At 40.1% G+C, this 22,418-nt stretch overlaps 1 protein-coding gene across 2 annotated transcripts in view; it reads left to right on the top strand.

Moving 5' to 3' along the window:
* Window positions 1-5,368: 5,368 nt before the first annotated feature.
* PLEKHG1 (pleckstrin homology and RhoGEF domain containing G1) overlaps window positions 5,369-22,418 on the top strand; it is a 55,877-nt gene continuing 38,827 nt past the window's right edge. The window contains exons 1-2 of one of the 2 annotated variants that reach the window (XM_051801531.1): window positions 5,369-5,380; window positions 12,165-12,703. In XM_051801531.1, coding sequence (XP_051657491.1) covers window positions 12,284-12,703 — 420 coding nt within the window. In that variant the 5' untranslated portion in view covers window positions 5,369-5,380; window positions 12,165-12,283. Of the gene's footprint in view, window positions 5,381-6,270; window positions 6,385-12,164; window positions 12,704-22,418 lie in introns of those variants that run through there. The other variant, XM_051801530.1, reaches the window with a different exon arrangement.

Here is a 22,418-nt window from a genome sequence, read left to right as displayed (position 1 = left end):
CACTGAGGATTTACAGCTTAATGGTCTAAATTTGATCACAGATTTTGGAAGAAAATAAATGTTTTACTGTGTGAAGTTTTTTTAAAATAAACTGACATTCTGGCTAAGTTGTGAGAATGGCTCTTAAGTGAATTACCTTGTAAGTTCCCGTGTGTGTAGGGTATGGAGTTGAGAAAGCATTGATGTTCTCTCTATAAACAGGAACAACAAAAGGAATTGTTTTTTAGTAGACTTTCTGGGAAACCCCTGCATTTCCACCACAGTTAATACATCCTCCCCTCCTCAGCCCCCCCACCCCCCCCACTCGTATTAGACCACAAAATTAGCCTTTGTGGCCAAGTTTCTCCAAGTCCAGGCTGTGTGTTTTGGATTTGAGAATTTGATTTGCATTCCAGCTCTAATATTTAAATAAGGAAGGATTTGCTACTCCTTTTTCATGGAAAACAAGCAAGTGGAAAACCGAAACAAGGAAAATGGTGGGATTCAATGTCCCTATCTTGGAAGAAAGATACAGCACAAAAGAGAAATCTGAGAAAAATTACTCCTTTAGCTGTACTAACAGGATTTAAATAGGAGTCTAAGTGTCTGTTTTCCCTGTCTCTGATCTAAACATTGAGAAGGCTCATCTGAGTTGTTTACTGAGTACTGGCAGTGTTTGGGCCACATGGGCGACTTTAAATGTTGTTTATTATAGTTATCAAGAAGTCTGAAAACTGGCCAGTGTAGAAGTGTCTGAAGGCTGCAAAAGAGATGTAATATGGTACTGACTGTAAAAGTCAGGAAGGCAGAAGGATGATAGCAGACAGTTATCTGATGTCTTTTCGTGAGTGTTTTACATTTTGTCTACCTTGCTGTAAAACACATAGTGGTATATTTTTAAGAATGAGGTTTCATGCCTCTCTCTTTTTTGTATTTGTCAGTTTTTCTTCTCCAGATTGACAAAAATTGCATAATAAATCCAATGTTCAGTAGAAATCTTTTTTTGTTTACTGACTTTCTTTGTATGGTGTTACATGTTTATAAAATTCAATTAAAATATCTCTGAATAGGAATGTGAAGAAAATTTTAATATTTTTTAGTCCATAGGATTATTTTTCTAAAGCTGTTGGTAAAGAGGATAATAGGGACTCTGCAATATATATATATAGCTTTAATAAAATGACTATCTGCTTCAAATTAAGCATTTTATTGTTCTGATAAGAAAGTACAGAGAAAGACTTATGACTCAGTAAGTCAATTGCTGTGAATTGTTCACCAAATGTTCACTGTAACCAAGTCTAGGCCTCCGATCTGTTTGCCTCTTGCCCTGTGGCTTCTGAAGTGTGACTGTTGTCACTGTTAATCTTGAATACTGATATGTCAATAAGTGTTCCAGGCATTAACACCATCTGTATATGGGCACAAAGGCTATACTGCTCTGTACACTGACACTGCAGTGATGTCAACCTCAATTCATGTTTTGCTTCTTGCATATAAAAACTCTAAGGAAAGTATTGTTTGTTTGAGATAGGAATTTTGTTCTCAGTGTTTTGTCTTCATGAAATAAAAGCAAAAAAGTAGTAGGAGGTATAGCACACACTGCAGAAGGGCCTTAAAGCAACTCTGAAAACATTGTGAAACCAGTTCTTCATCACAAACACAGATCTACTGGAGTGGCTTTCACAGACACTCCTGAAAGCTTAATGATAAGGAAGGGAAGCTTCATTTTCTGGTGGCACTGTATGTTCTCTGTACTGCAACAGGTTAAGGACATTGAACAGGAAAGGCACAAAACATGATGCCCATACTTTAAAAGTGCAGATTTCCCTCCATGCTCTAATGGGCCATTTAGAAGGATCAAATCAAAGTGAACAGCAGTCTGGATGTAATAGGTTCATCAGTAGAAAATAAAAAATGAAGATTTGGGATAGCTGCATTTTTAAAGATCCGTTATATGTGGCGGCAATAAGATACCTTTTGACTTTTCTGCTGTGACCAGTTATTTTGTTGCCATTTGGCAATCTTAGTCTTCTTGACCTTATTTATGTAAAATTCCATATTTAGCTGTAGAAGCAAAATAATGAGAAGGCACGGGATGTTTTGTACTCCTTTGGACTTGAACACCTGCTTTATTTCTTTTTATTTATTTTCATTTAAAGGGTTATAAGATTTTAATATACTGATTATTTTATGCTGTAAAAATCTGTTGCAGTCATTTATTAAACCCAGAGTCCTTTAACTGCCATTGAATACATTCCTATCAAACTGGGTTTTGAAAGAGCTGTTAGCTTACTGTTGTAATGTCATCTTAAAAACCAAGACCTAATGTTCCCTTTTAAGACAGTGAGCATAAGAAAACAAATGATGACTTGAATGCCAGAGCCAGTCTGTGGTGGACACAGACAATCAATATGTCTTAGTTCTAACCTGGGTAGAATTTAAAGATTCTTCTCCCCAAGATGTAAACATGAATACTGCATTCTGCAGTTGTATTTTTATTCAAGAGAAGAAAGACAGAAGAAAGCTTTTCTTTTATTGGAAATGTGAACATCTGTTAGGAGGAGTCTACCGCTACTATTTCAGTTCTGTTTCAAAATTCTAGTTGCTAAACTTCCTGAGGTGCAGAGGAGGTTTCAGTAAGTGTCTTCATTTGAAAATCAAATGGGAGAGATCATTTAGCTGTATTTAAAGAAAAACATCATTTATTTGAAGCTTCCGAACTCACTTCTATTTGGCATCTAACAGTGTCAGCTGTTTCAGGAAACTGGCTTTTACAAAATATTTTTAGTTTCATGTTTTAACTGGAAAGATTTGGAAGTCAACAGAAAATTCAGTGGCAGAAACAAACAACAGGCTGTTAAAATGAGTTTAAAAGACCTAATCTGTTTGTGCTAGGTACTGTAGTTACAAGTTCTTGTTAAATTGAAAGGTATGAGTTGTAAAAAGATGCCTTCTTTAGGGTCACACAATGAAATTTTCACTGTAACTAGCAAGAATGATTCCTAATGCTATGTTTCCTTCTACTGAAACTGTGTATCACTCTCAAAAGTGTGAATGTGACTTTACAGTGAGAGACAGTTAACATTTTTTAATCTTAAAAACCTTCCAGTGTTCTTAGTAAAGCAACAAGTGTTGTGTGCTATGGTGGGGGTGCCTAGCCAAGACATCCCATGTGCTCATGCTGCAGCGGGCTTTGAAAGGTTTTGAACTTCAGCAGCAACTTGAGCTGGTTTAGATGAAGTTGAAAACAGTAGTATGTTATATGCTGAAGTGACGGGACATTTGCTCAGAGCCGTAGATTAGAACATGAAGAAGAAGAAACCAGACCTGATGTCCAAGCACTGTTACAGTGATATAGCATAGCATGGAAAGATGCTAGTAATGTGCCAGCAGCAAGGCCTGATCCTGTGTGGTGCTGAGTGGAAAGAAGAGTCCATGTAGATTTTCATTCCAGCACTAAAGCTGGAGTGTAAAAATACTAAAACATTCACACAAGAATCATGTTGAACAGTAACCGTTTATGCTTCTTGACTAAATGACAATATGGGCAGAGAAGAAAAGGATGTAAAAGCTTTGATTGTTTGTCATCTAGGGTATTACTCCTCCTTGTTGTCTGTAGTATTACTCCTCCATATGCATTCATACCTACAAGTCTTCACTAAATTTTCATTTGCTCTGATTCAGGAAAGATTAGACCTGTATCGGGTTTTTTTTAATAGGACAGAAGCAAGCCGTCAAAATTCACTGAATTACCATTCAGAAGATGGTAAACAATTCTTTTAAAAGGCCCATAAATGGAGCATTGGATCCATATGCTTTATTTGTGTTGCAGTACATCAGCAGGATGTGATAGCTTGTTCCTTTTGTTAGGTATCTCTGCAGTACTGTATACAGATTAAATAGCTACTGCATTGCAGAGAGTTATTAATACACTACATTGCACTTCCAGGGAAGATGTCAGTGTGTCCTTTAGCCTGAATGTACCTTGTGGTTGAGTTACAGGGTTTGTGTTTTTTTTTTAATTTTGCTGAGGATAACTTATTTCTTCAGTAAATCCTTAACCAGTTGGGAACTATAGAATAACATAATTCTTCACTTCTATAAACTTATTGTTCAAGTTTAGAAAAATCAAAACCTTGTTCCAAAATAAAAAAGAGGGCACCCTTCTCAAATCTTAAACCTGATACACTAAAAGTGGGGTCTTATGCCACTGCATACAATTGGAGGGAGCAGGAGATGGGGCAGAGAAACGCATACAACTCTTAAAATATAATGCAGATAAACAGAATATATGCAATGTTATAAAATCAGAAGAGAGGCCAGCCTGCCACACATCAGTGTCCTGTTTCGTTTGTTTCATTACTAAAACTAGAAGGCTTTTCATTTCTAGTCTTCTGTACTGATAGCTCTCAGTGCTATGTATGTTTAAAGTGATGGAGGGTGAGGGATTGTTCTTGAGGAAGTCTCACTGTATGGGGGTAACTTCTGCTGACTTATACATGGGGATGGAAGGGAGAGCTAAGGTCAGATGTGGGTGTGCAGAGATGAAAAAACAAGGCAGAGAGAAATAAGGACCTTCTCTTCCCTCTACCCACAGTGTAATGCTCATGAGAGCTAACTCTGCCAGTTCAGACCAGTGGCTGAAGCTCACACTGCATTGCTGCAGCCCCTGCTTTTAGCTAGCCTGCTGAAACAGATGTGAAACACTGTCACTGAGCAGCCTTCAGAGTTCAGGAGGTTTGTCATCGCTAAATGATGAAGCTGCGGGTATTATTTGTATGTCATAAGACAAAGAGATAAGAAAAACTCTGTAGGCAAGGTGGGCACAAGGTGTGAGGAAGCAGAGGTCTAGAGGAGTGAATCATTAGCTTCTGACAGAAACATGTGTGAACGTGGAGCATAGCAAATGTGTGGTAAATTTGCTACATTCAATTGATTTGAGTACCTGGGTACTGCACTGTGGGTACTGAGAACTTTGGGGCTAGTGTCGGCCCTCCTGCGCCTGCGAGTGTGTCCGAGACTTACAGATACGTGGTAGCTTTGTCTAAAGTATTTTGCACAGATCTTGCAAAAAGATCTTTTAATGTAAATATGTAAATATTAACAAAATCCTCAAAAAGTACAGGAGAATATATGCAAGAGAGAGCATGTCTCTGATCTGAAATGTGTCAGCGTGGCAACAGGCTGTAAACACCTGATCTTTTAGCCTGGGTAAAAGGGACTTTCACCCCAAGAGCCCTGACGTTCAGATCAAAGTGTTTTACAGCTTTGCAAATGGTCTCAAGGCTGTCTTCATTTCCTTTTCTACCTCCAGTTTCCTGCTGAAAGGCGTTGTTCAAGGACCGTGCTCTTTAGGAAAACTCTGAATGAAGCCGAGGCCATGTTATATACAAGGATAGAGGTAGTGAATTTCAAGTGTGATTTTAAAGATAGAGTGCCTCTTTGCGGGCTAGCTTTGAGCACGCAGCTGTGAGAACACACATGGAAAGTAGTGCCAGCATCTGGGAACTCTTCTGATTTCTTTTGCCTCCTAGCTCGAAGATAGAAATGCCACCACCCTCTCTACAGGCCAAGGAGATGTCAGCTTTCTCACCGGTTAGCACCAGTCTGTATCCTCTTTTCTCCTTTTCTCTGTTCTTCAGCTTTTCTCCTGTTTCTCCTCTCACTGTGTCCTCTCTCCTCATTTTTTTTCCCTTTTACTTTGCTTCACTGTGATTTAGCACAGAGCACTTGATGGTTTGGTTTTCACATTTTCTTCTGAAAGTCTTTCCTCTTGCTCTTAAAAAAAACCACTGAAGCATTGCAAGCACTCTGCAAAAGCCTGTTCCTGTTTATGTTAGGGCAGAATAAGATCCAGAATGATTCTAGTGCTGAGGATCATCCTATTACACTGCAAGTTCATGGGACTTTTTAACATAAACACAGAAGTTTCACAATACCAGCGGGTGATTTATTTGCTTTACATGTGTATCGATATTGTCTGCAAATCAAGGAGAAAAGCGTAATAAATGCTGTGGAAGTGGGGACTCTATTTGATGTTTTCACAGTGTTGTGCCTGGAAAAATGGAAGTTAATGGGTGTTGCTCAGTGAAGTGTGTATTTAAAGTTACCCACAGTGATGCCCATTGTCCTGTCCCTGAATTGCATGATGTCATGTTTCATTTAAAGCTCTTAGTGATGCCGAAGACTGTCGGTGCACTGGGGAAAAGGCGGTGAGAAAGTTGTGAATCAGGTTTCTGTAAAGCCTTTGTGTTTAGAGTTTTGATAGATAAAAGCTGACTCATGCAATATTTCTGGCGAAGGAGCTGTACAGACTAGTAAGAGCTTCTCATTTTACCTGAGTGCCCAGTGAGCTAATTCGGGAACAGCTGAAGTCAGAGCCCGCGCCTCTCCTCTACCACACAGGTAGGTCGTGGGTTCTTTGAGAGGATTGGAAAAATAGAAGGGACTTTCTCATCCTGGGTGCAAGGAGCCGGAGACATTCCTCAGTGGTGAGATACTGTCGCAGAGGATTTTCCCTTGCGATAATGTTCTCGGATATTAGCATGCTTGATTGTGACAGAAGCTATTCTGCTTTAAGTATTGCAGGGAGCAGGGGCAGGGGGACAGTAATTTGACAGACAGAAGCACATTAGTTGGTGACTTTTTTCCCTTGTTGTGAGATTTTTAATAAATGAGATTTCTGTTCCTCAAAGTTCAGTTAAAATACTTGGCAGAGTATCATTTGTGACAGTCCAGACTAGAGATGTAATCCTGCAAATATTGTAGCTCTCTAATGTGATTTTTTTCACAGAGGGCGTTAGTTTTAGAACTGATATGCGTTCATATACAAAATTTAGTGATTAAAATCTGCTGACCTTCACTTGGACAGTATTCAGAGCAGAGGATATGAGGATATGCATTTAAAATAATCTGGGATTCCTGTAATTTAATTTAATCTTTCTCAGTCAGGAGTCTGTAGAACATTTATGTTTGTTTCTAAATTCCAGTGTTGCATTTTGAATTTGATACGGGATGCAGAAGTTGTTCTGGACAAATTTGCTTAATTGTATCCACAGTATGAATGCTTTGTCTGAAATATGAAAATATCTCAAGGGAAAAACAGGAAAGGTATTTCTTGTAGTCTCATCACTTTTTTTGTAGCTAAACTTCCAAAGGATGTGAATACTGTAATTTCTGGTAATGTTGTCTTTGTAGATAACACTCGATGTGCTCTTTTTCATGCCAGGAGAAAGGCAACAACAGTGCTAATCATGAATATAAATTGACTTGTGAGTTTTTTGTTGTGCGATGGATATGTCTTAAAACATCACGTGCAGTAAACAACTTGGAGGAATAAACACCTATATTTAGATAGGACTTGGGGATCTTTAAGTCAATCTTATATTTAAATACAAAGAACTTTATCTCTCATTGTATGCTAATGTTCTACCATAGCCAAAGCTGCGGAGATAATGGAAAACCATTTATCATTACTATGAATATAGTTACAGGAAGAGGTTAAAGAAAAGCAAGTAATTGAAGAAGGGTATGCATTTTTGGTGAGAACTTGTTTATGACTGCACACTGAAAACATGAGATATGCCAAGATGGTTGCTTTGCATGTGCCTTCAGTATTGTAACTAATGTTAGAGTTACCTGTTGGGGTGAAATGCAGGTATTTCTTGGCCTTGCATGTCAGTAGAATAGGAACATGTCATTGTTTTTGCTGGGGAGTGCTCTGGGGTCGTGCCATGCCATTGTGTGTGTGTGATGCAGGAGCAGGGAGGTTTGCAGGGTCTGGGGAAGGGGAGAGACTAACTGAATTAATGCAAACGCACAAACAAGAAATGACCTTGTTTGGGGAGTGTGTTTCCTTCTGAGTAGGGACAAGTAGTAATTATCCTCCTTTCAGTGCCGAACTAACAAGTAATTACTGTTATTCCTTAATTAAAGTATGCAAATTGAATATTTCTTTTTCTTTTCTCCCCAGACTGAGTTAAATACCGTTATTCACAGCTGACAAAAGTTCTCAATATTATTTTGGTTCATCCTTGAAAAGGTTCAGTAACCAAAAGAAAGCCTAACAAAAAAAGCAGTGAACTGGGCCAGACGTGGGTCATTGTATACAAGACTTGCTCAGAGTGTGTGCCTCTGCAGGCTCTGGGGGTACCTACAATTACACACACAGTTTGCAGCACTGTTTTGATGAGTGCACCTACCCACTGGTGCTGCTGCTGAAACTGGGGGATTGGAGGGAGGGGGCTTGTAAGTCAGTCCCACAGGATATGGGACAAATGACTTGCTTTTTATAGTATGAAAGACAGAAATTTGTAAGAGGTTAAAGGGTTTGCAAAGGCACTAGGTCAGGTATAAGAGCCATCCTGGGGGAGACCGTTTACTCTCCCCTCACTCTCATTAATTCACTTGCAAATTTTTCACCAGCCAGCTGGTACAGACCTTAGGTAGCTGGTGCAAGAGTAAAGTTACTTTGCAGTACAACTGCAGAGTAAAACTGTACTAGAGCTCTGAAAAGTCAAATGTAGAGCCTGAGAGAAAAGAGGATGGGCACGTTTCTGTGGCAGTGAACTCAATTCAGCTGCTGCCTTTTCTGATGCACTGATGAGTGCAGAAATCATCTAAAAACTCTGTTCCTGATTTTAACAGCAGGGGGTAATCACAGAGGTTATTTTCCAACCTAAATGATTCTAAGATGATTGAGTCCAACCATTAGCCCAACAATGACAAGTCCACCACTAAACCATGTCAACAAATGCCACATCTACATGCCTTTTAAATACCTCCAGGGATAGTGACTCCACCATTTCCCTGGGCAGCCTGTTCCAGTGCTTGACAACCCTTTTGGTGAAGAAATTTTTCCTAATATCCAATTTAAATCTTCCCTGGTGCAACTTGAGGCTGTTTCCTCTTGTCCTATCACTTGTTATTTGGGAGAAGAGACCGACCCCTGCTTTGATACAATCTCCTTTCAGGTAATTGTAGAGAACGATAAGGTCTCCTCTGAGGCTCCTTTTCTAGACACCCCCAGCTCCCTCAGTTGCTCCTCAGGAGGCTTGTGCTCCAGACACTTCACCAGCTCCATTGCCCTTCTCTGGACACACTCCAGCACCTCAGTGTCTTTCTTGTAGTGAGGGGCCCAAAACTAAACACAGGGCCTCACCAGTGCCCAGTACAATGTTACCTAGTCTCATAGGGGTTTCTGAAAATAAAAATGAAAATGAATCTGTGAAACCTTGGAACATTTACAAATCCTGTGTTATTGGGAAGGGCTATGGGTTTGTAACAGCTACCTGTACCTGAGGCAGAAATTGAGAGGTTGGCAGAGCCAGAGTGTGTCCCCAAGTTCTGATTTTCACAGGCAGGGTGTTTGGTACAGGACCTGCTAGCTGGGGAAAGGGAGCTGCTTCCTGGTTCTGTGACATGCTGAAATCCCCAGTCCCGTGACCTGCCTTTTTGCCAGGTGCGCCAGCTGCCTAGGTGCCTAGCTGCTGCTCGGCAGGAGCTTTTGTGCCATCAGACTGGACCCCAAGAAACGTGCTTTGCTGGTTGGAGGTATAATGGACAAAATTTTAACAAAAGTTCTCCACAGAGAAGCCAAGGACCAATTTACACCTGGTTGGGAAAGGAATAAGAATGAAGTAAATAGTAACTTTTGAAGTTAATAGTCAGGATGAGGCTTTGAGGACAAAACAGACCAAGTAGCAAATACTTTGGTGTAATTTATATAGAAGCATACAGGAATATTAATTTGTATAAAAAAATGGAGGAACTTGAGTCAACCATGTTGCATGCCTGGGTTGCAAGCTCATTTTAACTATTACAACTAATTCTTGGTTTTTTTGATGAAGAATGACATTGTCATTATACAGGAAAATAAGTGGGTTTGTTTGGTTTGCTTCTCTAAAACATGTTAAGATCTCCCAATGCTTCTGGGTACAATGCTTCTGTAAAACTACTTTTAACATTTTTTCTGATTCTAATGTCATCAACATGAATTGTCTTTGGGGTTTTTTCATATTAATGAGCCTGACAGTACTTGCAAAGCAAATGCTACATATTAATGCCTTCAGGTTATTATCTGAGAGGCAGACCGCATATCAGTGAAACAGGACAAAAAGAGTGTGGGGTAACAGCACTTCACAGCAATCCTTTATTTACCCCCTAAATATGGCTAATCGGGTGTTTCTTTGTCATGTAATTTTAGCAAAATATCTTGGAGTAAGTTATCAGAAGGGTATCCTGTTATCTTGTTTGTCCTGTGCATTTTTCAAGGGGGGCATTTTTCATTCATCTGCACAGCAACATTGTGCTTTCTAACTTAAACATGAAAAATAATCCAAAGCTGATAGCAAAAATACATTCTTTCTTATAAAAAATGTATTCTTTCTTATTGCAAGTAATAGGAAGGCGAACATCACTGTCTGTACCCCTTTGGAAACATGAGAACTTCACTGCATTTTCAGTTTTAATTTTTTTCTGGGTTTACTGCTTTATATTTTATTTTGGAGTTGGTACTTGATGTGGTTTATTGAAAAAGGGTAAGAAAATATGCTTCTATGCTGCAAAGCTAGAAGAACCTGGCACAAAGAAAGGCTATAGATTTTTGGACTACAAGGTAAAACCAGGGGTACAGAGGTGCCAAATTAGTTTTTTAATCCAATGGCCAATTTCTAATCCATGTAATGAGCAAATTACTCTGTTTAATTCCATGCATCACCTTGAGGGCAATACTTCTCCTTAACAGAAAGCTAATACCATCATCACTGAAATGGCACTATTAATTACTCACATACAAATAAAATCTTATGCATTCAAGATAGGCCAAATAAATCAAAACATGCTTCTCTGGGATTTTATTTCTGTTTGCTTTGGATTGATTTTGAAAAATGAGAGAGTTGCTTTCAGCTTTGAATGAAATTCTCCCCCTGCTCTGACAGTTGCATGAGCCGTGTGTCCAGGAGGTTTCTCCTTGTAATTGCATAGCAAGTCTGCCTCAGTTCAAGAAGAGCCACCTTAAAGGTTGGGCGGGTTTGATTTGCAGCTTTAGGGTTTCTTTACTGAAACTGTTGTCTAGAGCTGTAATTGCTGGTATGATTTTTGAAAAGTGAGGTTGTCACTGAACTAAAATAAGGACTAAGCTATCCACTCTGTGGGTAGCTTCAGTATTGCTTTTCTTCCTAAATTGTCACAAGGTTCCCTTTTTCACAGAACAGACATTCTGAAATTCTCAAAGTTGAGGCAAGATTTTTTTGGGTGGACACTTCTTACGGAAATGAAGCCTTGAAGTACTGAATTTATCTGCAGCTGCTTTTGTAGATTCTCCTGCTGCATCACACACAACTTGGCCAGAGACAAATCTGCATTGCATTGTGGACAGTGTCCTGCAGGGCATTTTGGCGATGAAAATAAAGGAGAATCGAAATGCCGACAGGAAGACAGACATCTTATTTTGTTGTTGCACTGATCTGAAAAACAGCTTTAGGTCAGTTCAGCAGGGGGTAATATTCTGGCTGGAGAAGAACAGTTTTAGAATGATTTATTTTCCCACTAGAAAACTGAATTATTTGGCAGTACTCTTTCCTACAGGGACTCTTTCTTCAGAAACTACCTTATTTTGACTGGGAAATCATTACACTTTTAGTGTTTTTGTACAAGCCACAGAGCCGGTAATTCGTAACTGCTTTTAGTTTTTGTTTGACTGTTGGCCTTACAGGATTCAAAAGAAAAGACACTTTCTGGTATCACTGTGTGTTTCTTGAGTTTTTGCAAACCTCCCAAACCATGATCAGTGCTCAGCTGGAGATGGCAGAGACTGCTCCCAACAGAGTCGAGTGGTTTTTTTTTAACTTTAGGGAAAATCCGTGAGTCCCGTTTTTCTCCTGTGCTGGGCCTGAGCAGTGCCTGTGCTAGCAACATGCCTAGCATGCTGGCACAAGAAGGATGTGCCAGAGACACACATGTGAACAGGAGGGATGTGATGCCTCTGTTGTAGCCCCCAGTGGGGGATCCCCACCACCTAAAAAGCATTAGAGTCACAGTGACCCCCAAATCATATTGTTTTGGTTGTCTTTTAGTTAAAATAGCGTTGTGGCAGTTTTTTATGCAAAAGGCTTTAAATGGTCTGCTGGCAACTTCTGTGTTATGTGGGGCAGCACCAGTAAACTCACTTCTGTTTGTTTATTTAGATGACTTCCACTTGCCTCTTGATGTTGTACCAGCTGTGACAGAGGCGCTTGACTCCAAGACGAAAGGGGAAGATTTGCACAAGGAGAGCAGACCTTTCCGCTACTGTGAAAAAAACACCATGGACCTGTCAGACAGTGACCGTCCTGTCAGCTTTAGTTCCACTTCCTCCTCTGCGTCCTCCCGGGACAGTCACTGCTCCTTTGGAAGCAGAATGACCTTGGTTTCCAACAGCCACTTGGGTTTGTTCAACCAGGATAAAGAAACTGGTGCCATCAAGCTAGAACTGGTCCCTGCCAGGCGATTTTCCAGCAATAAGACATGCGAAAACTCCACTGTTGAACAAGAGGATCCTGAGGAAAGCCTTGAAAAAAGGCCAAGCATGCCAAGGAAAGTAGAACCAAGAGGAGCGAGCAAAAACTGCGCAATGTCCCTTGTCACAGAGCCCACCAGTCCGAAGCTTCTCTACGTAGACAGAGTTGTCCAAGAGATTCTGGAGACAGAGAGGATGTATGTGCAGGATCTAAAAAGCATTGTCAAGGTAGGGGTCTTGGTTAGAATGACGTTAACTGTTCCATAATGCCATTTTTATATTGTTTGATTTCACAGCAGGACAGATGGTCTTGACAATGGAACTGGCATTTGCTGGTCTTTATAAACCAGTGTATTATCATTGTTCTAGTGTGTTTCTAGTTTTTATTTGATTAGATAATTCTAAACTGTTACTATACATTCATGAAAAAAATAATGGAAAAAAAATCCTACAGTTGGCAGCGCTAGTGAACAAAGAGTGATAAACTCTTTGCAGTAACAAAACTTTTTATGCTTACAAAAGAATGTATATTGCTCTGTATCCTGGAATATATAGCAAGAAGCAAACAAGACAGCTGTAAATGCCCCTTTAAAGGCTTTACCTAAAGGGTCTTACTTATTGATTATTCCATCCTTCTGCCTCCAAGTCCTAGTCCTGCAAGTTCTTTCCTGCCTTTCCCTCCCTCCATTTCATGCAGCTCATGGCTGCAGTCTGTTCTTCCTGTGTCCTTGGCCTGTAGTATTGAATATGGCATTTTTATTTGCTGAAAAATACTCTTGTTTGACTGTTATATAAAAGAATTGTTTTCTGTAATACTAATTCTGAAGTAATGTTGCTAATAAGTGGGTGTAGCATTTATTAGCAACAATGAAGTTTTTGTCCAATCCCCAACCTAACAGTACATTTTACTTCCCCTTTCTAGTACAGGAAAAAATATGGATGAGTCCTTCTGTGGATTGTTGTTTTCATTCCATATACTCATGGCTGTGCCATCTGAATCATGTTGTTTTATATTTTTGAAGATGACAATTAAGTCCCTTGGTTATTGTTAGTAGTCAACGTACTTAGCCCACAGAGAAGGGTTTCTTGGGAGGCGCATTTTTAATGCACTGTTTGTAGAACTTAGAGCTCTAGGTAGGTGTATGTGGTCATCTGAAAAAGGAAATATCAGCCATCCGGAGATACTCTCCCCACCCACAGCTCCAACCCACCTGATCCCCCAAGCAGTAGTGGGGAAAGCTTTGATAACACAAATGCACATCATGATTAAACACCCCAGCCCCCTAAGTTCACATAAAGGTGGCTTTTTCTGCAAGACTGCATTGGTTTCCATAGCTAGTGCTGTTTTACTACATTCAACTGTTGCCCAAGTTTCATTTTGAAGTGTTTAAAGTTGTCAGATGCTGCAGAACCAAGTCAGCTTCTCTGTGTAGTCACCAGTCACCAGGCATGACTTCCATGTAAGGTTTTAGAAACCTTAGCCCTCACTCGTCCACCTATGCAGTAAACTGTACAACTTGAGAAACTGACAACAATAATTAAAATCTTGAAGCAGATTTTCTGTTTACAAGTAGGAAGACCAGTAAATAGTCTATTTTCTATTTTTCTATTTTCTAGAAAATAGTTTAAGCATCACTATGGTAGATGTAGATTAAATAAGGCAAATGCACTTCTAATTAGGAAAGAATTGGAGGAATTATGAACCTGTGAAATGCCCAAGACTATTTCCTGCAGCAACTAATAATGAATCTTGAAAGCTTTGTGTGGCACTAGACAGCTTATTTGAGAGATGGAATAGTTGGCAGTGAGGCTTTTCTTAGGTAGGTGCTGAGGATCCAAGGTGTTCAAAGGAGCTGCTTCCCCGATGGTAAGGACAGTGGGGAACCAGCTGCCTCAGCCTGTGCAGAATGCTCTTCTCTTGGTTTTGGGGGAGAGAGGTGTGACAGGACATTACAGAAGAGCCCATTTCATATGTTTCTCAGGATTCCTTTCTCCACAGCTTACCTTAGCAATGCTGCAGTAATTTACCTAAACAAGGGTGGAGGTTGTGAGGAGGTTGGGAATACTCCACAGACATCTGTAGAAGTGCTGTAGCCTTATAGGGCTTGATTATCTGCACCTCCGTGACTTGAGGCCATTTAGTTTGGCAGGCAGATACCTGGTGCTGAGCCAAACTAAGATGAAGGGAAGCAGCTTCATTTTCCAGATAAACATGGATCAGATTTGGCAGCTGGTTAGGAAATGGGATGAGAATGGGAAAAGGGGAGCTGGAGAGAGGTCAAAGGGCAACTGCTGCCCTAGGAGCGTGTGGGAGCTGAAGAGATATATGAAGGTGAGAGCTGGTGGAAGAAAGCATAAGCAAAAGAATCAGTGGTAAGTGGAGAGAGAGAAAATCATTAGAGGGAAAACAATATAAGGAAATTAGGGAAAACCCAGGAAGTGGAAAGTTAAAATGCAAGATTGGTTGGAACTGGAGTTCTCTAGCAAGTTTGCAGCTGACTGCAATAGAATATCACAGAATGAGTAATGTTGGAAGGAACCACAGGTGGAGGGAGTCATTTGGTTCAACCTCCCTGCTCAAGCAGGGTCATCCTAGAGTGCAAGGCAGAGAATTGTCCATATGGTCCTTGAATATCTCCAGTGAGGGAGACACCACAGCCCTCTGGGCAATCTGTTCTAGTGCATAGTCACCTGCACAGTAAAGAATTTCTTCTTTATGTTCAGGTGGAACTTCCAGAGCATCAGTTTCTGTCTGTTACCTCTCGCCCTAGTGCTTGGTTCCTAATCATCTTCGCAGCCTTCTGCTGGGCTTGCTTCAGGAGTTCAATGTCCCTCTTGTACTTAGGAGCCCAGAACTGGACACAGCACTCCAGAAGTGGCCTCACTAGGGCTGAGTAGAGGTGCAGGATCACCTCTTTTGACCTGCTGGCAATGCTCTTCCTAATGCACCCCAGGATACCATTGGCCTTCTTGGGCACAGGGGCACACTGCTGTCTCATGGACAGCTTGTTGTCCACCAGGACCCTCGAAGCTTATGTACACAGTCTAAAAATAGTAAGGAGGGTTGCTTTTTTTTTCAGGGTGGTTTTGGGTTTTTTTGGCAGAGGGAAGAAGAAAGAGAAACAGGGCAACCCTCGTAAGAGATGTCAGGATGGCATAAGAACAAAAAGGGAAAACCGAACAAGTACCATTTTAATCACCCTCTACACCCAGCTGAGAACTGTCAGTATAGATCTGGTCTATTGCTTTTTGTCCTCTGGTAGAGGGGATTTGGGAGATGTTCTCCATAGAAAGTGGAAACATACTCAAAAAGAACATGTTCTCACTGTTTCCAGCACTTTGAAACAGGTTTTAGAGCTGGAACTTAGAAGGTGTCAAAACTCACATCCATGAATCTATGCTTTACATTTCTGGGGTAAAGCAAGTCATGTTTGCTTGTCACAGTCAAGGTTTTTTAGTTTGGTTTTATTTTTGGGAGTGGGGTGTTTTGTGGGATGGGGGTTGTTTGGTTGGTTTTTTAGGTTTTTGAGGATTGGGAAGATTTTTTTTTTAGATTAGTTTCAGGGGGGGCTATTGGGGTTTTTTTGGCTTAGAGATTTGTTTTAGTATATTCATACTCTTTCCCATTATCCAGATCATTAATGAATACATTAAACAAGACGGAATACAGTACTAGCCCCTAGGGTATGCCACTGACCACTGGCCTCCAACTAGATTTTGTGCCTGTGAACACCATGCTCAGGTCCTGTCTGCTTAGCCAATTTTCAGTCAAACTTAGTGTCTGCTTATCCAGTTCATACTTCTTCAACTTGTGTGTGAGGATCTTAAGAAGTTAAAAGCCTTTCTGAAGTCAAGGGAGGCAATATCCACTGCTTTCCACTGATATACCAAACCAGTTGTTTTATAGTTAAAAGGTTATCAGACTGGTCAGCTTTCCCTTGGTGAATCCCTGATGACTGTTCTTGATTACCTTCTTGCCCTTGGTGTGCCTGAAACTGGTTCCCAGGACCAGCTGGACACAAATGAGCCATTAATATGGATGATGAGAAATTGCATGTAGGATCCTGGTACTAGTCATACTGACAGAAGTCAGCTCAGTAAGGGTTAGCCTAGCACAGTATTTTGGGCAGTGTCCTTTCAACCTGTGTTGTCCTTAGAACATGGAGTTATCACACCTGAAGTAACAATAGAATTTTGCCCTTTTTGATGCTTATATTGACCTGATGCTGTTAGGTCATTGATAAATAAATAAATCAATCAAAATAAACTAAAAAGAACTTCCAGGCCTTTTGAGTATCTGGGTGATGTTGACAATGCCAAGTTGGCAGACAGAAGTAGAAACTGACTTAATGGGACATGGTTAATGTGATTTTTAAATTATACTGGGAGACCTGAAGTATTTAATGGACTTAGAATGAGTGAGAGGAGGCTGCACAGGTGCTATTTGGCACCCTTTGCTCAAGGATATGCATTAAAACCCAACTGTTTTTCTAACCAGTACAGCCATTTTGTGTATGACCTGGATGACTTATGATTGTTTTGAGGCACACTGCCGTGACTCTTGCACAGGCAAGCATTTCAACAAAGATAGAACTTTTCCATCGTTTGCTATGTTTTATCAGATGATCTGTTAAGGATAATTAAAGTTTTCAATGAGTGCAGCTTGAAGCTTGTTTTGGGCAAGTTTATGATGAGAAATCGGATATCTCTTCTTCCTGCTTGTGTCATTCTGACAGGTGTGCTGGCCAGGGCAGAACTCACTGACCTTCTCCTCTTCAGGACCTACCCTGACTTTTTCAAGTAATCATGTAGTTAGAATAGGCATAACCTTCCATTAGAGTCACTTACTCAAGTAACTTTTTTTTCTCCTGAATAGAATGCTGTCTCAGAATTTATAATAAAACTGTGTTTTGCCCTTGCAGTTCATAGGAGTCAGAAGCCCACATTCGTAATTTGTACAATGGCTAGTAACTGTAGAAAGACATCCACATTTGTGTTTTATCTTTGCAAAATGAAGGAATAATGCAAATGCACTGTTACAATGCTTGCATCTGTCATTTTACATTAAATACCTTCATAGTGATATTAGCTCGTTGAGAACATCTAGATCCACAGCATGGACCTCAGTCTTGGTACGAGATCCGCTATCAGTAAAATAATATAAGTAAAAAGTCATCGGTATCTATACAATAGCTAGAGGGGAATGAAGCATGCATTATCAGTGTGTTTCACAAATATTTGATGCAAACAGTGGTTGATCTTCAGGAATCTTGAACTCAATCTGAAATCTGGAAGGCTTCATTTATGTGAATAAGTTCCTCTACCCTTTCATTCCAAATTAGTCTTTTTTTTTTTTTTTTTTAAACCATCCCTACTGGACTAGTTGAAGTCTTTGTCCTATCTCCCTTCCATATCTTTTGTCCCTGGCTCCATCTTTTTATACTTAAGACTCCTCATTTGAGAAGGTCTCATTCTCCTCTGCACCGTCTTCTGCCTATGATCTCTCTGCCTATCTGTCATAAGTATTCTCTCCATAAATCCCATCCTTATCCCCTGTCAGTATATATTGTCTCATTTCCTTATGTGATTTTTCACTTTTTAGTATTTCTCTTTCTCATATTTTTAGTCTCTGCTGACTCCAGATCTCTCTTCATAGTTCTCTTGGCAGGTCTGACAACATTTTCATCATATTCCTAATTTTTCTGCTCTCTTAAGTTCTGTTAATATTCAGTCTCCACCTTCTGGTGTCCAACAAGCTTTGTTTTCACTTTGTTCTTCACATCTTTCTGGAGTATTCCTTTATGTCTCCTCTGCCCTGAAATTGCACAGCATGTTTCTCTGTACAGTGTAAAGTTTGTAGAGAGTCACTGAGACACAGGAACAATCTTTTCGCTGCTCTTGCTTCAGAGGATAAGATCTGAACCAGATGTCACTGGCAGCACCTGAGAATGGCAGTTGTGGGTTAAACCCTTGTGAAACCTGAGTTGAACCTTGCAAAGGACCATTGCTAGAAATTGCTGTTGAGGATATGTGAGTTTGAGGGGTTTCTCCTCCCCATCCCATCCCCCCAAAAGGCATACTCTCAGAAACAAAGTCTCCATTATGTTTGAATCTGCTACTGTCCCTCCTTTAGATGTGAGGATATGGTTCATGTCCCTGCTAGTCAGCCTGGGAATGCTTGTCTTCGTAGGGGAAAGGTCACCAAAATTTTTCAACATGAGCAAAAAAGGGCATTCTTTCTTTAAAAGCCCCAGGGGAATGCTTTTGCTGAAATCTCCTAGAACAACTCATCAGGAAGACAGGTTTCTGGTGTGGAAAGCTTCTTCCAAGTAAACGTGTCTGTTGAAATTATATACCCTTTGGGGGGGTGGGAGTGGGCCTTTCAAGGGGAAATATTGGATGTTTGAGGTAGATACGTGTTGTGGCACCCATGATTAAGGGAAACCCTTCAGAGAGGAAGTCAGTATTGGAATTCTATTGTTCCAGGTTTCCTGTCTCCCAGTGCTGCAGTTAGAGGATGTCTACTTCTACATTTTAGGCAATTAGTTAAAAAGAGTGTGCGCATTGTCACTTGTGATGTGTTAGTAAAAGCTTGTGCACTGGGTTGCTGGATAGCATAACTCTGGAAGTTAATTCTTTCTAGATTCAGAAGGTGGGAATCCCAATATAGCTAAGGCATCCCATAATGCTGCATACCTGAGGAAGATACCTTTAGGTTGCTGGCATAAGTTGCTTGCGAAGATGTTACTCTGGGAAAAGTGCCTCTGTTTTACAGCACAGAATTCCAACACCCGCCAATAGAAATGGTTAATTAGCAGAGCTGCTCTTTTTGAGCGTTTTGTAGATTAGAGTGCTTCACAGAGTGCTTCAATGGAAAGTTTATTGAATGTTACTGAGAAAAACTTTGATATGTGAGGACGTTCTGATCCGTCCTGTACGAGCATCCTGAATTTTATGGCTCTGCTGTAACCATCAGACTGTAATGATGGCATTCTTACGAAGCATTTTCATCACTTCTGTTTCACTTAGTATAGGATGCATTGATGCTCAGTCTCAGAACTAGTATTTTTCTTCAGTGTATTAAAGCCAGAAGTTAGCATACCATATGGTTTTAAAGCCATGGATGAAAATCTCAGCTTCATGTACAGGTACTGCAGTTTTGCAAGTTTAGTCTGCATGATGAAGACTGCTGACATAATTTATTTGTCTTAAATCTTGAGCACAAAAGAGAGAACTCAGGTGATAACTGAGTGATTTTTAGGCAGTTTACTTTTAGTTTTCTCCTAAACAGAGTGACAATTTAGAAACAGGCTTACCTCTCTTGGGCCACCTGCAGAGCCTGTCCCATATAGAGAGAAGAGACATTCAGTTTAGATTTAAGGCAAAACAATGATATTCAGAGTGAGAGTCTTCCTTTGAGCGTTTAAAGTAGCTTAGCACACATGCTGTCCTTTATGACTAGGAATTGAACATTATAAAATTAGCTTAATGAGCTTTTATAAAATTTGGATGAGCAGTTTAAATTACCTGCAAAACAAATATTGTGGTCATGACAGCGATAAGTTTAACTGTCATTAATATTTGTTACACTATTGAGCTGAATTTTCTCACTGCTCTTTTGTCATCTCTGAAGAGTGAGCTGTGTCAAATTCTGATCAACCTCCTTAGGGAAAGCTTGGCTTAAAAGCAAGGAAAGTTTTCTCCAATGATATTGAGATACAATAGCTGAAACTAAAGCACTCTACATATCCAAGAGGCCTTCTCAAAGCCTATGAAGTTTAAGCAGAGTTACAGCAGTATAAATCGGAGCACAAAAATGTTCCACTTATAAAATCTGTAATGAATTTGTAAGCAGTTGTATTGGAGAACATCAGTGTTGTGTTTTGTTTCTGGAGTTGCTGTTTACAAATTAGGACTCAAATCCTCAGTGCAGACTGCTGAAAAGTGAGGTGACTAAGAACACCACAAGGTAAGTTACCAAACAGGTATAAACAGCTGTTCTGGCTACCTTTAAAGAAATACATAAAGTAAATCAGATTTCTTCGTTCTGATGCAGTGGGATTGTTCAGTTTTCTCTGCAAACTTCTTGCTTCCTATATGTTAGCCATATTAAATAGCCTAAAGCAACCTAAAGTAATGGAAGTATACACAAACTGTTGTTCATGTCTTAAGCAGTTTTAGATGTGATTGTTTCTGGAATTCCAGCATCCTGAACAAAAGTGTTTTGCCAGATACATAGGCTGTAAGCTTCTCATCATATGTGCCCTTTAATGATACCTAACAAAAGCAGAAACAAAACCCAAACCTTGTTTTGCTGAGTAGGATGAGAATGATTCTGGGCTTTGGAAAAAAGAGGTTTTAAAGATGTGCAGTAGGAATATATTGTGTTGTGGACAACCAGAAGTAGCCTAACAAACAATTTACGTGGTGTAAACATCTGCTTATGTTGTGGCATGAACAGGGAGCTGTTTGTAAACTAACTTCATAGGAAGCACAAAAGCCAGGGTTAAATATACTGATGTATGTTTTTTTCTTATCTGCACCATCACTATTTCAGTCTTATTTCTGCTGACAACATTCATACATTTCTTTCATTCAGCATGTTCCCAAGTACTTGAAAGACACTGAATAAAATATCATTGCTGCCTTGTGTTTCCTCCACCTGTACTTTGCATCCAGTTCTTATGTTACAGCTAGATTGTAGAAACTTGTTGGGACAGAGGCTGTCAGGTGATTGCAGAGCTTCACTGTTTGACTGGAACTGCAAACGTTAAGACAGTACAAATCTATAGCCATAGCTTTGTGTTTGTTTTAAGGTCAGCTCTGTATTTGAAAAGCACAAAAGGGTTAGTTATACTGCAGTAAAAAATGATCTGCCTATAAATGTGCAGCGAGCCTTTCTTAAACTGTGGGTGGGAGAGAAGTAGAAGGGAGGGCTGCTGCTCTTCGAGAGTGCCACAGAATTGCCAAAAAGCCTGGCTGCTGTTGCTCTTGTCCTCCCTTGTCTTGCAGCAGGGCGTAAATCAATCCACCATGCTGTTTGCAACCTCCTACCCACTTTCTGAATGTGAATGAATATAGATTAAAGGATGAAAGTTAATCTTCCATTCCAGAATGCTTTTTTTTTTTTGGGGGGGGGGGGCAGGGGGGGAGCAGGGAGGCAAAGGGAAGATGTAATTAAATAAGGCAAGGGGAAGATGTAATTAAATATGGAGTGTGCCATTTAAGAGTGCTGGTGATAGGCAGGAGGCTTCAGGAATGAAACATCTTTTGACTGTACTGAGGCTGGAGTGGGAGGCTGTATCCCTGGTTAGTGGGATATATAAAGGCGGGATTCAGAAAGTAACAAAAGAGAGGTCTGTTCACCTCCACCCTGTGGCTTGATGTTGCTTACTGGCAGCAGATACGGAGCTCCACAGAACAGAGCAGCAGCAGCTGCTTCAAAAGCAACAAGTTTATAGAGCGTGGGCAGGAAAACTGTGAGGAATAGGTCTGAGAGCTAAGAGGCAGGGAGAGGAAGTGCAGCTTATGCTGCAAAGTTTTCAGTAAACATTACAGTGCTTTAATGAGATGTTTTGGGTTTTTTTGTTCGGTTGGTTGGTTTGTTTTGGTTTTTGTTTGTTTGTTTTTGTTCCCTCCCCCCCCCCCCAGATGATTGGGATTTTCTGTAAAGAAATTTCAAAATTTGGAGATGATACCTTAAAGGCAAACAAGTTTCTGCATTTCCAACCAGGCCATAGTTTCTGGAGTTTTATTGGCTAATTATAGCCATTTCAATTTTGATCCATGGAAATATTTGACCACTTTCAAATTAGTTATATTGTTTTTATTAAATATTATGTGTCAGTGAACAGTGTTCTAGTAATCCATGACCTTTAAACCTGAGCATTTAACAAACCACATACCAGTGGTCTCTCTTTTCTGCTTTTACTATTCCTGCAGA

The sequence above is a fragment of the Manacus candei genome, unplaced genomic scaffold, assembly GCF_025592945.1.
Source record: "Manacus candei isolate 608988 ecotype Guabito, Panama unplaced genomic scaffold, ASM2559294v1 h1tg000052l, whole genome shotgun sequence".
Classification (NCBI taxonomy): domain Eukaryota; kingdom Metazoa; phylum Chordata; class Aves; order Passeriformes; family Pipridae; genus Manacus; species Manacus candei.
This window is presented reverse-complemented; position numbering and strand designations above follow the sequence as displayed.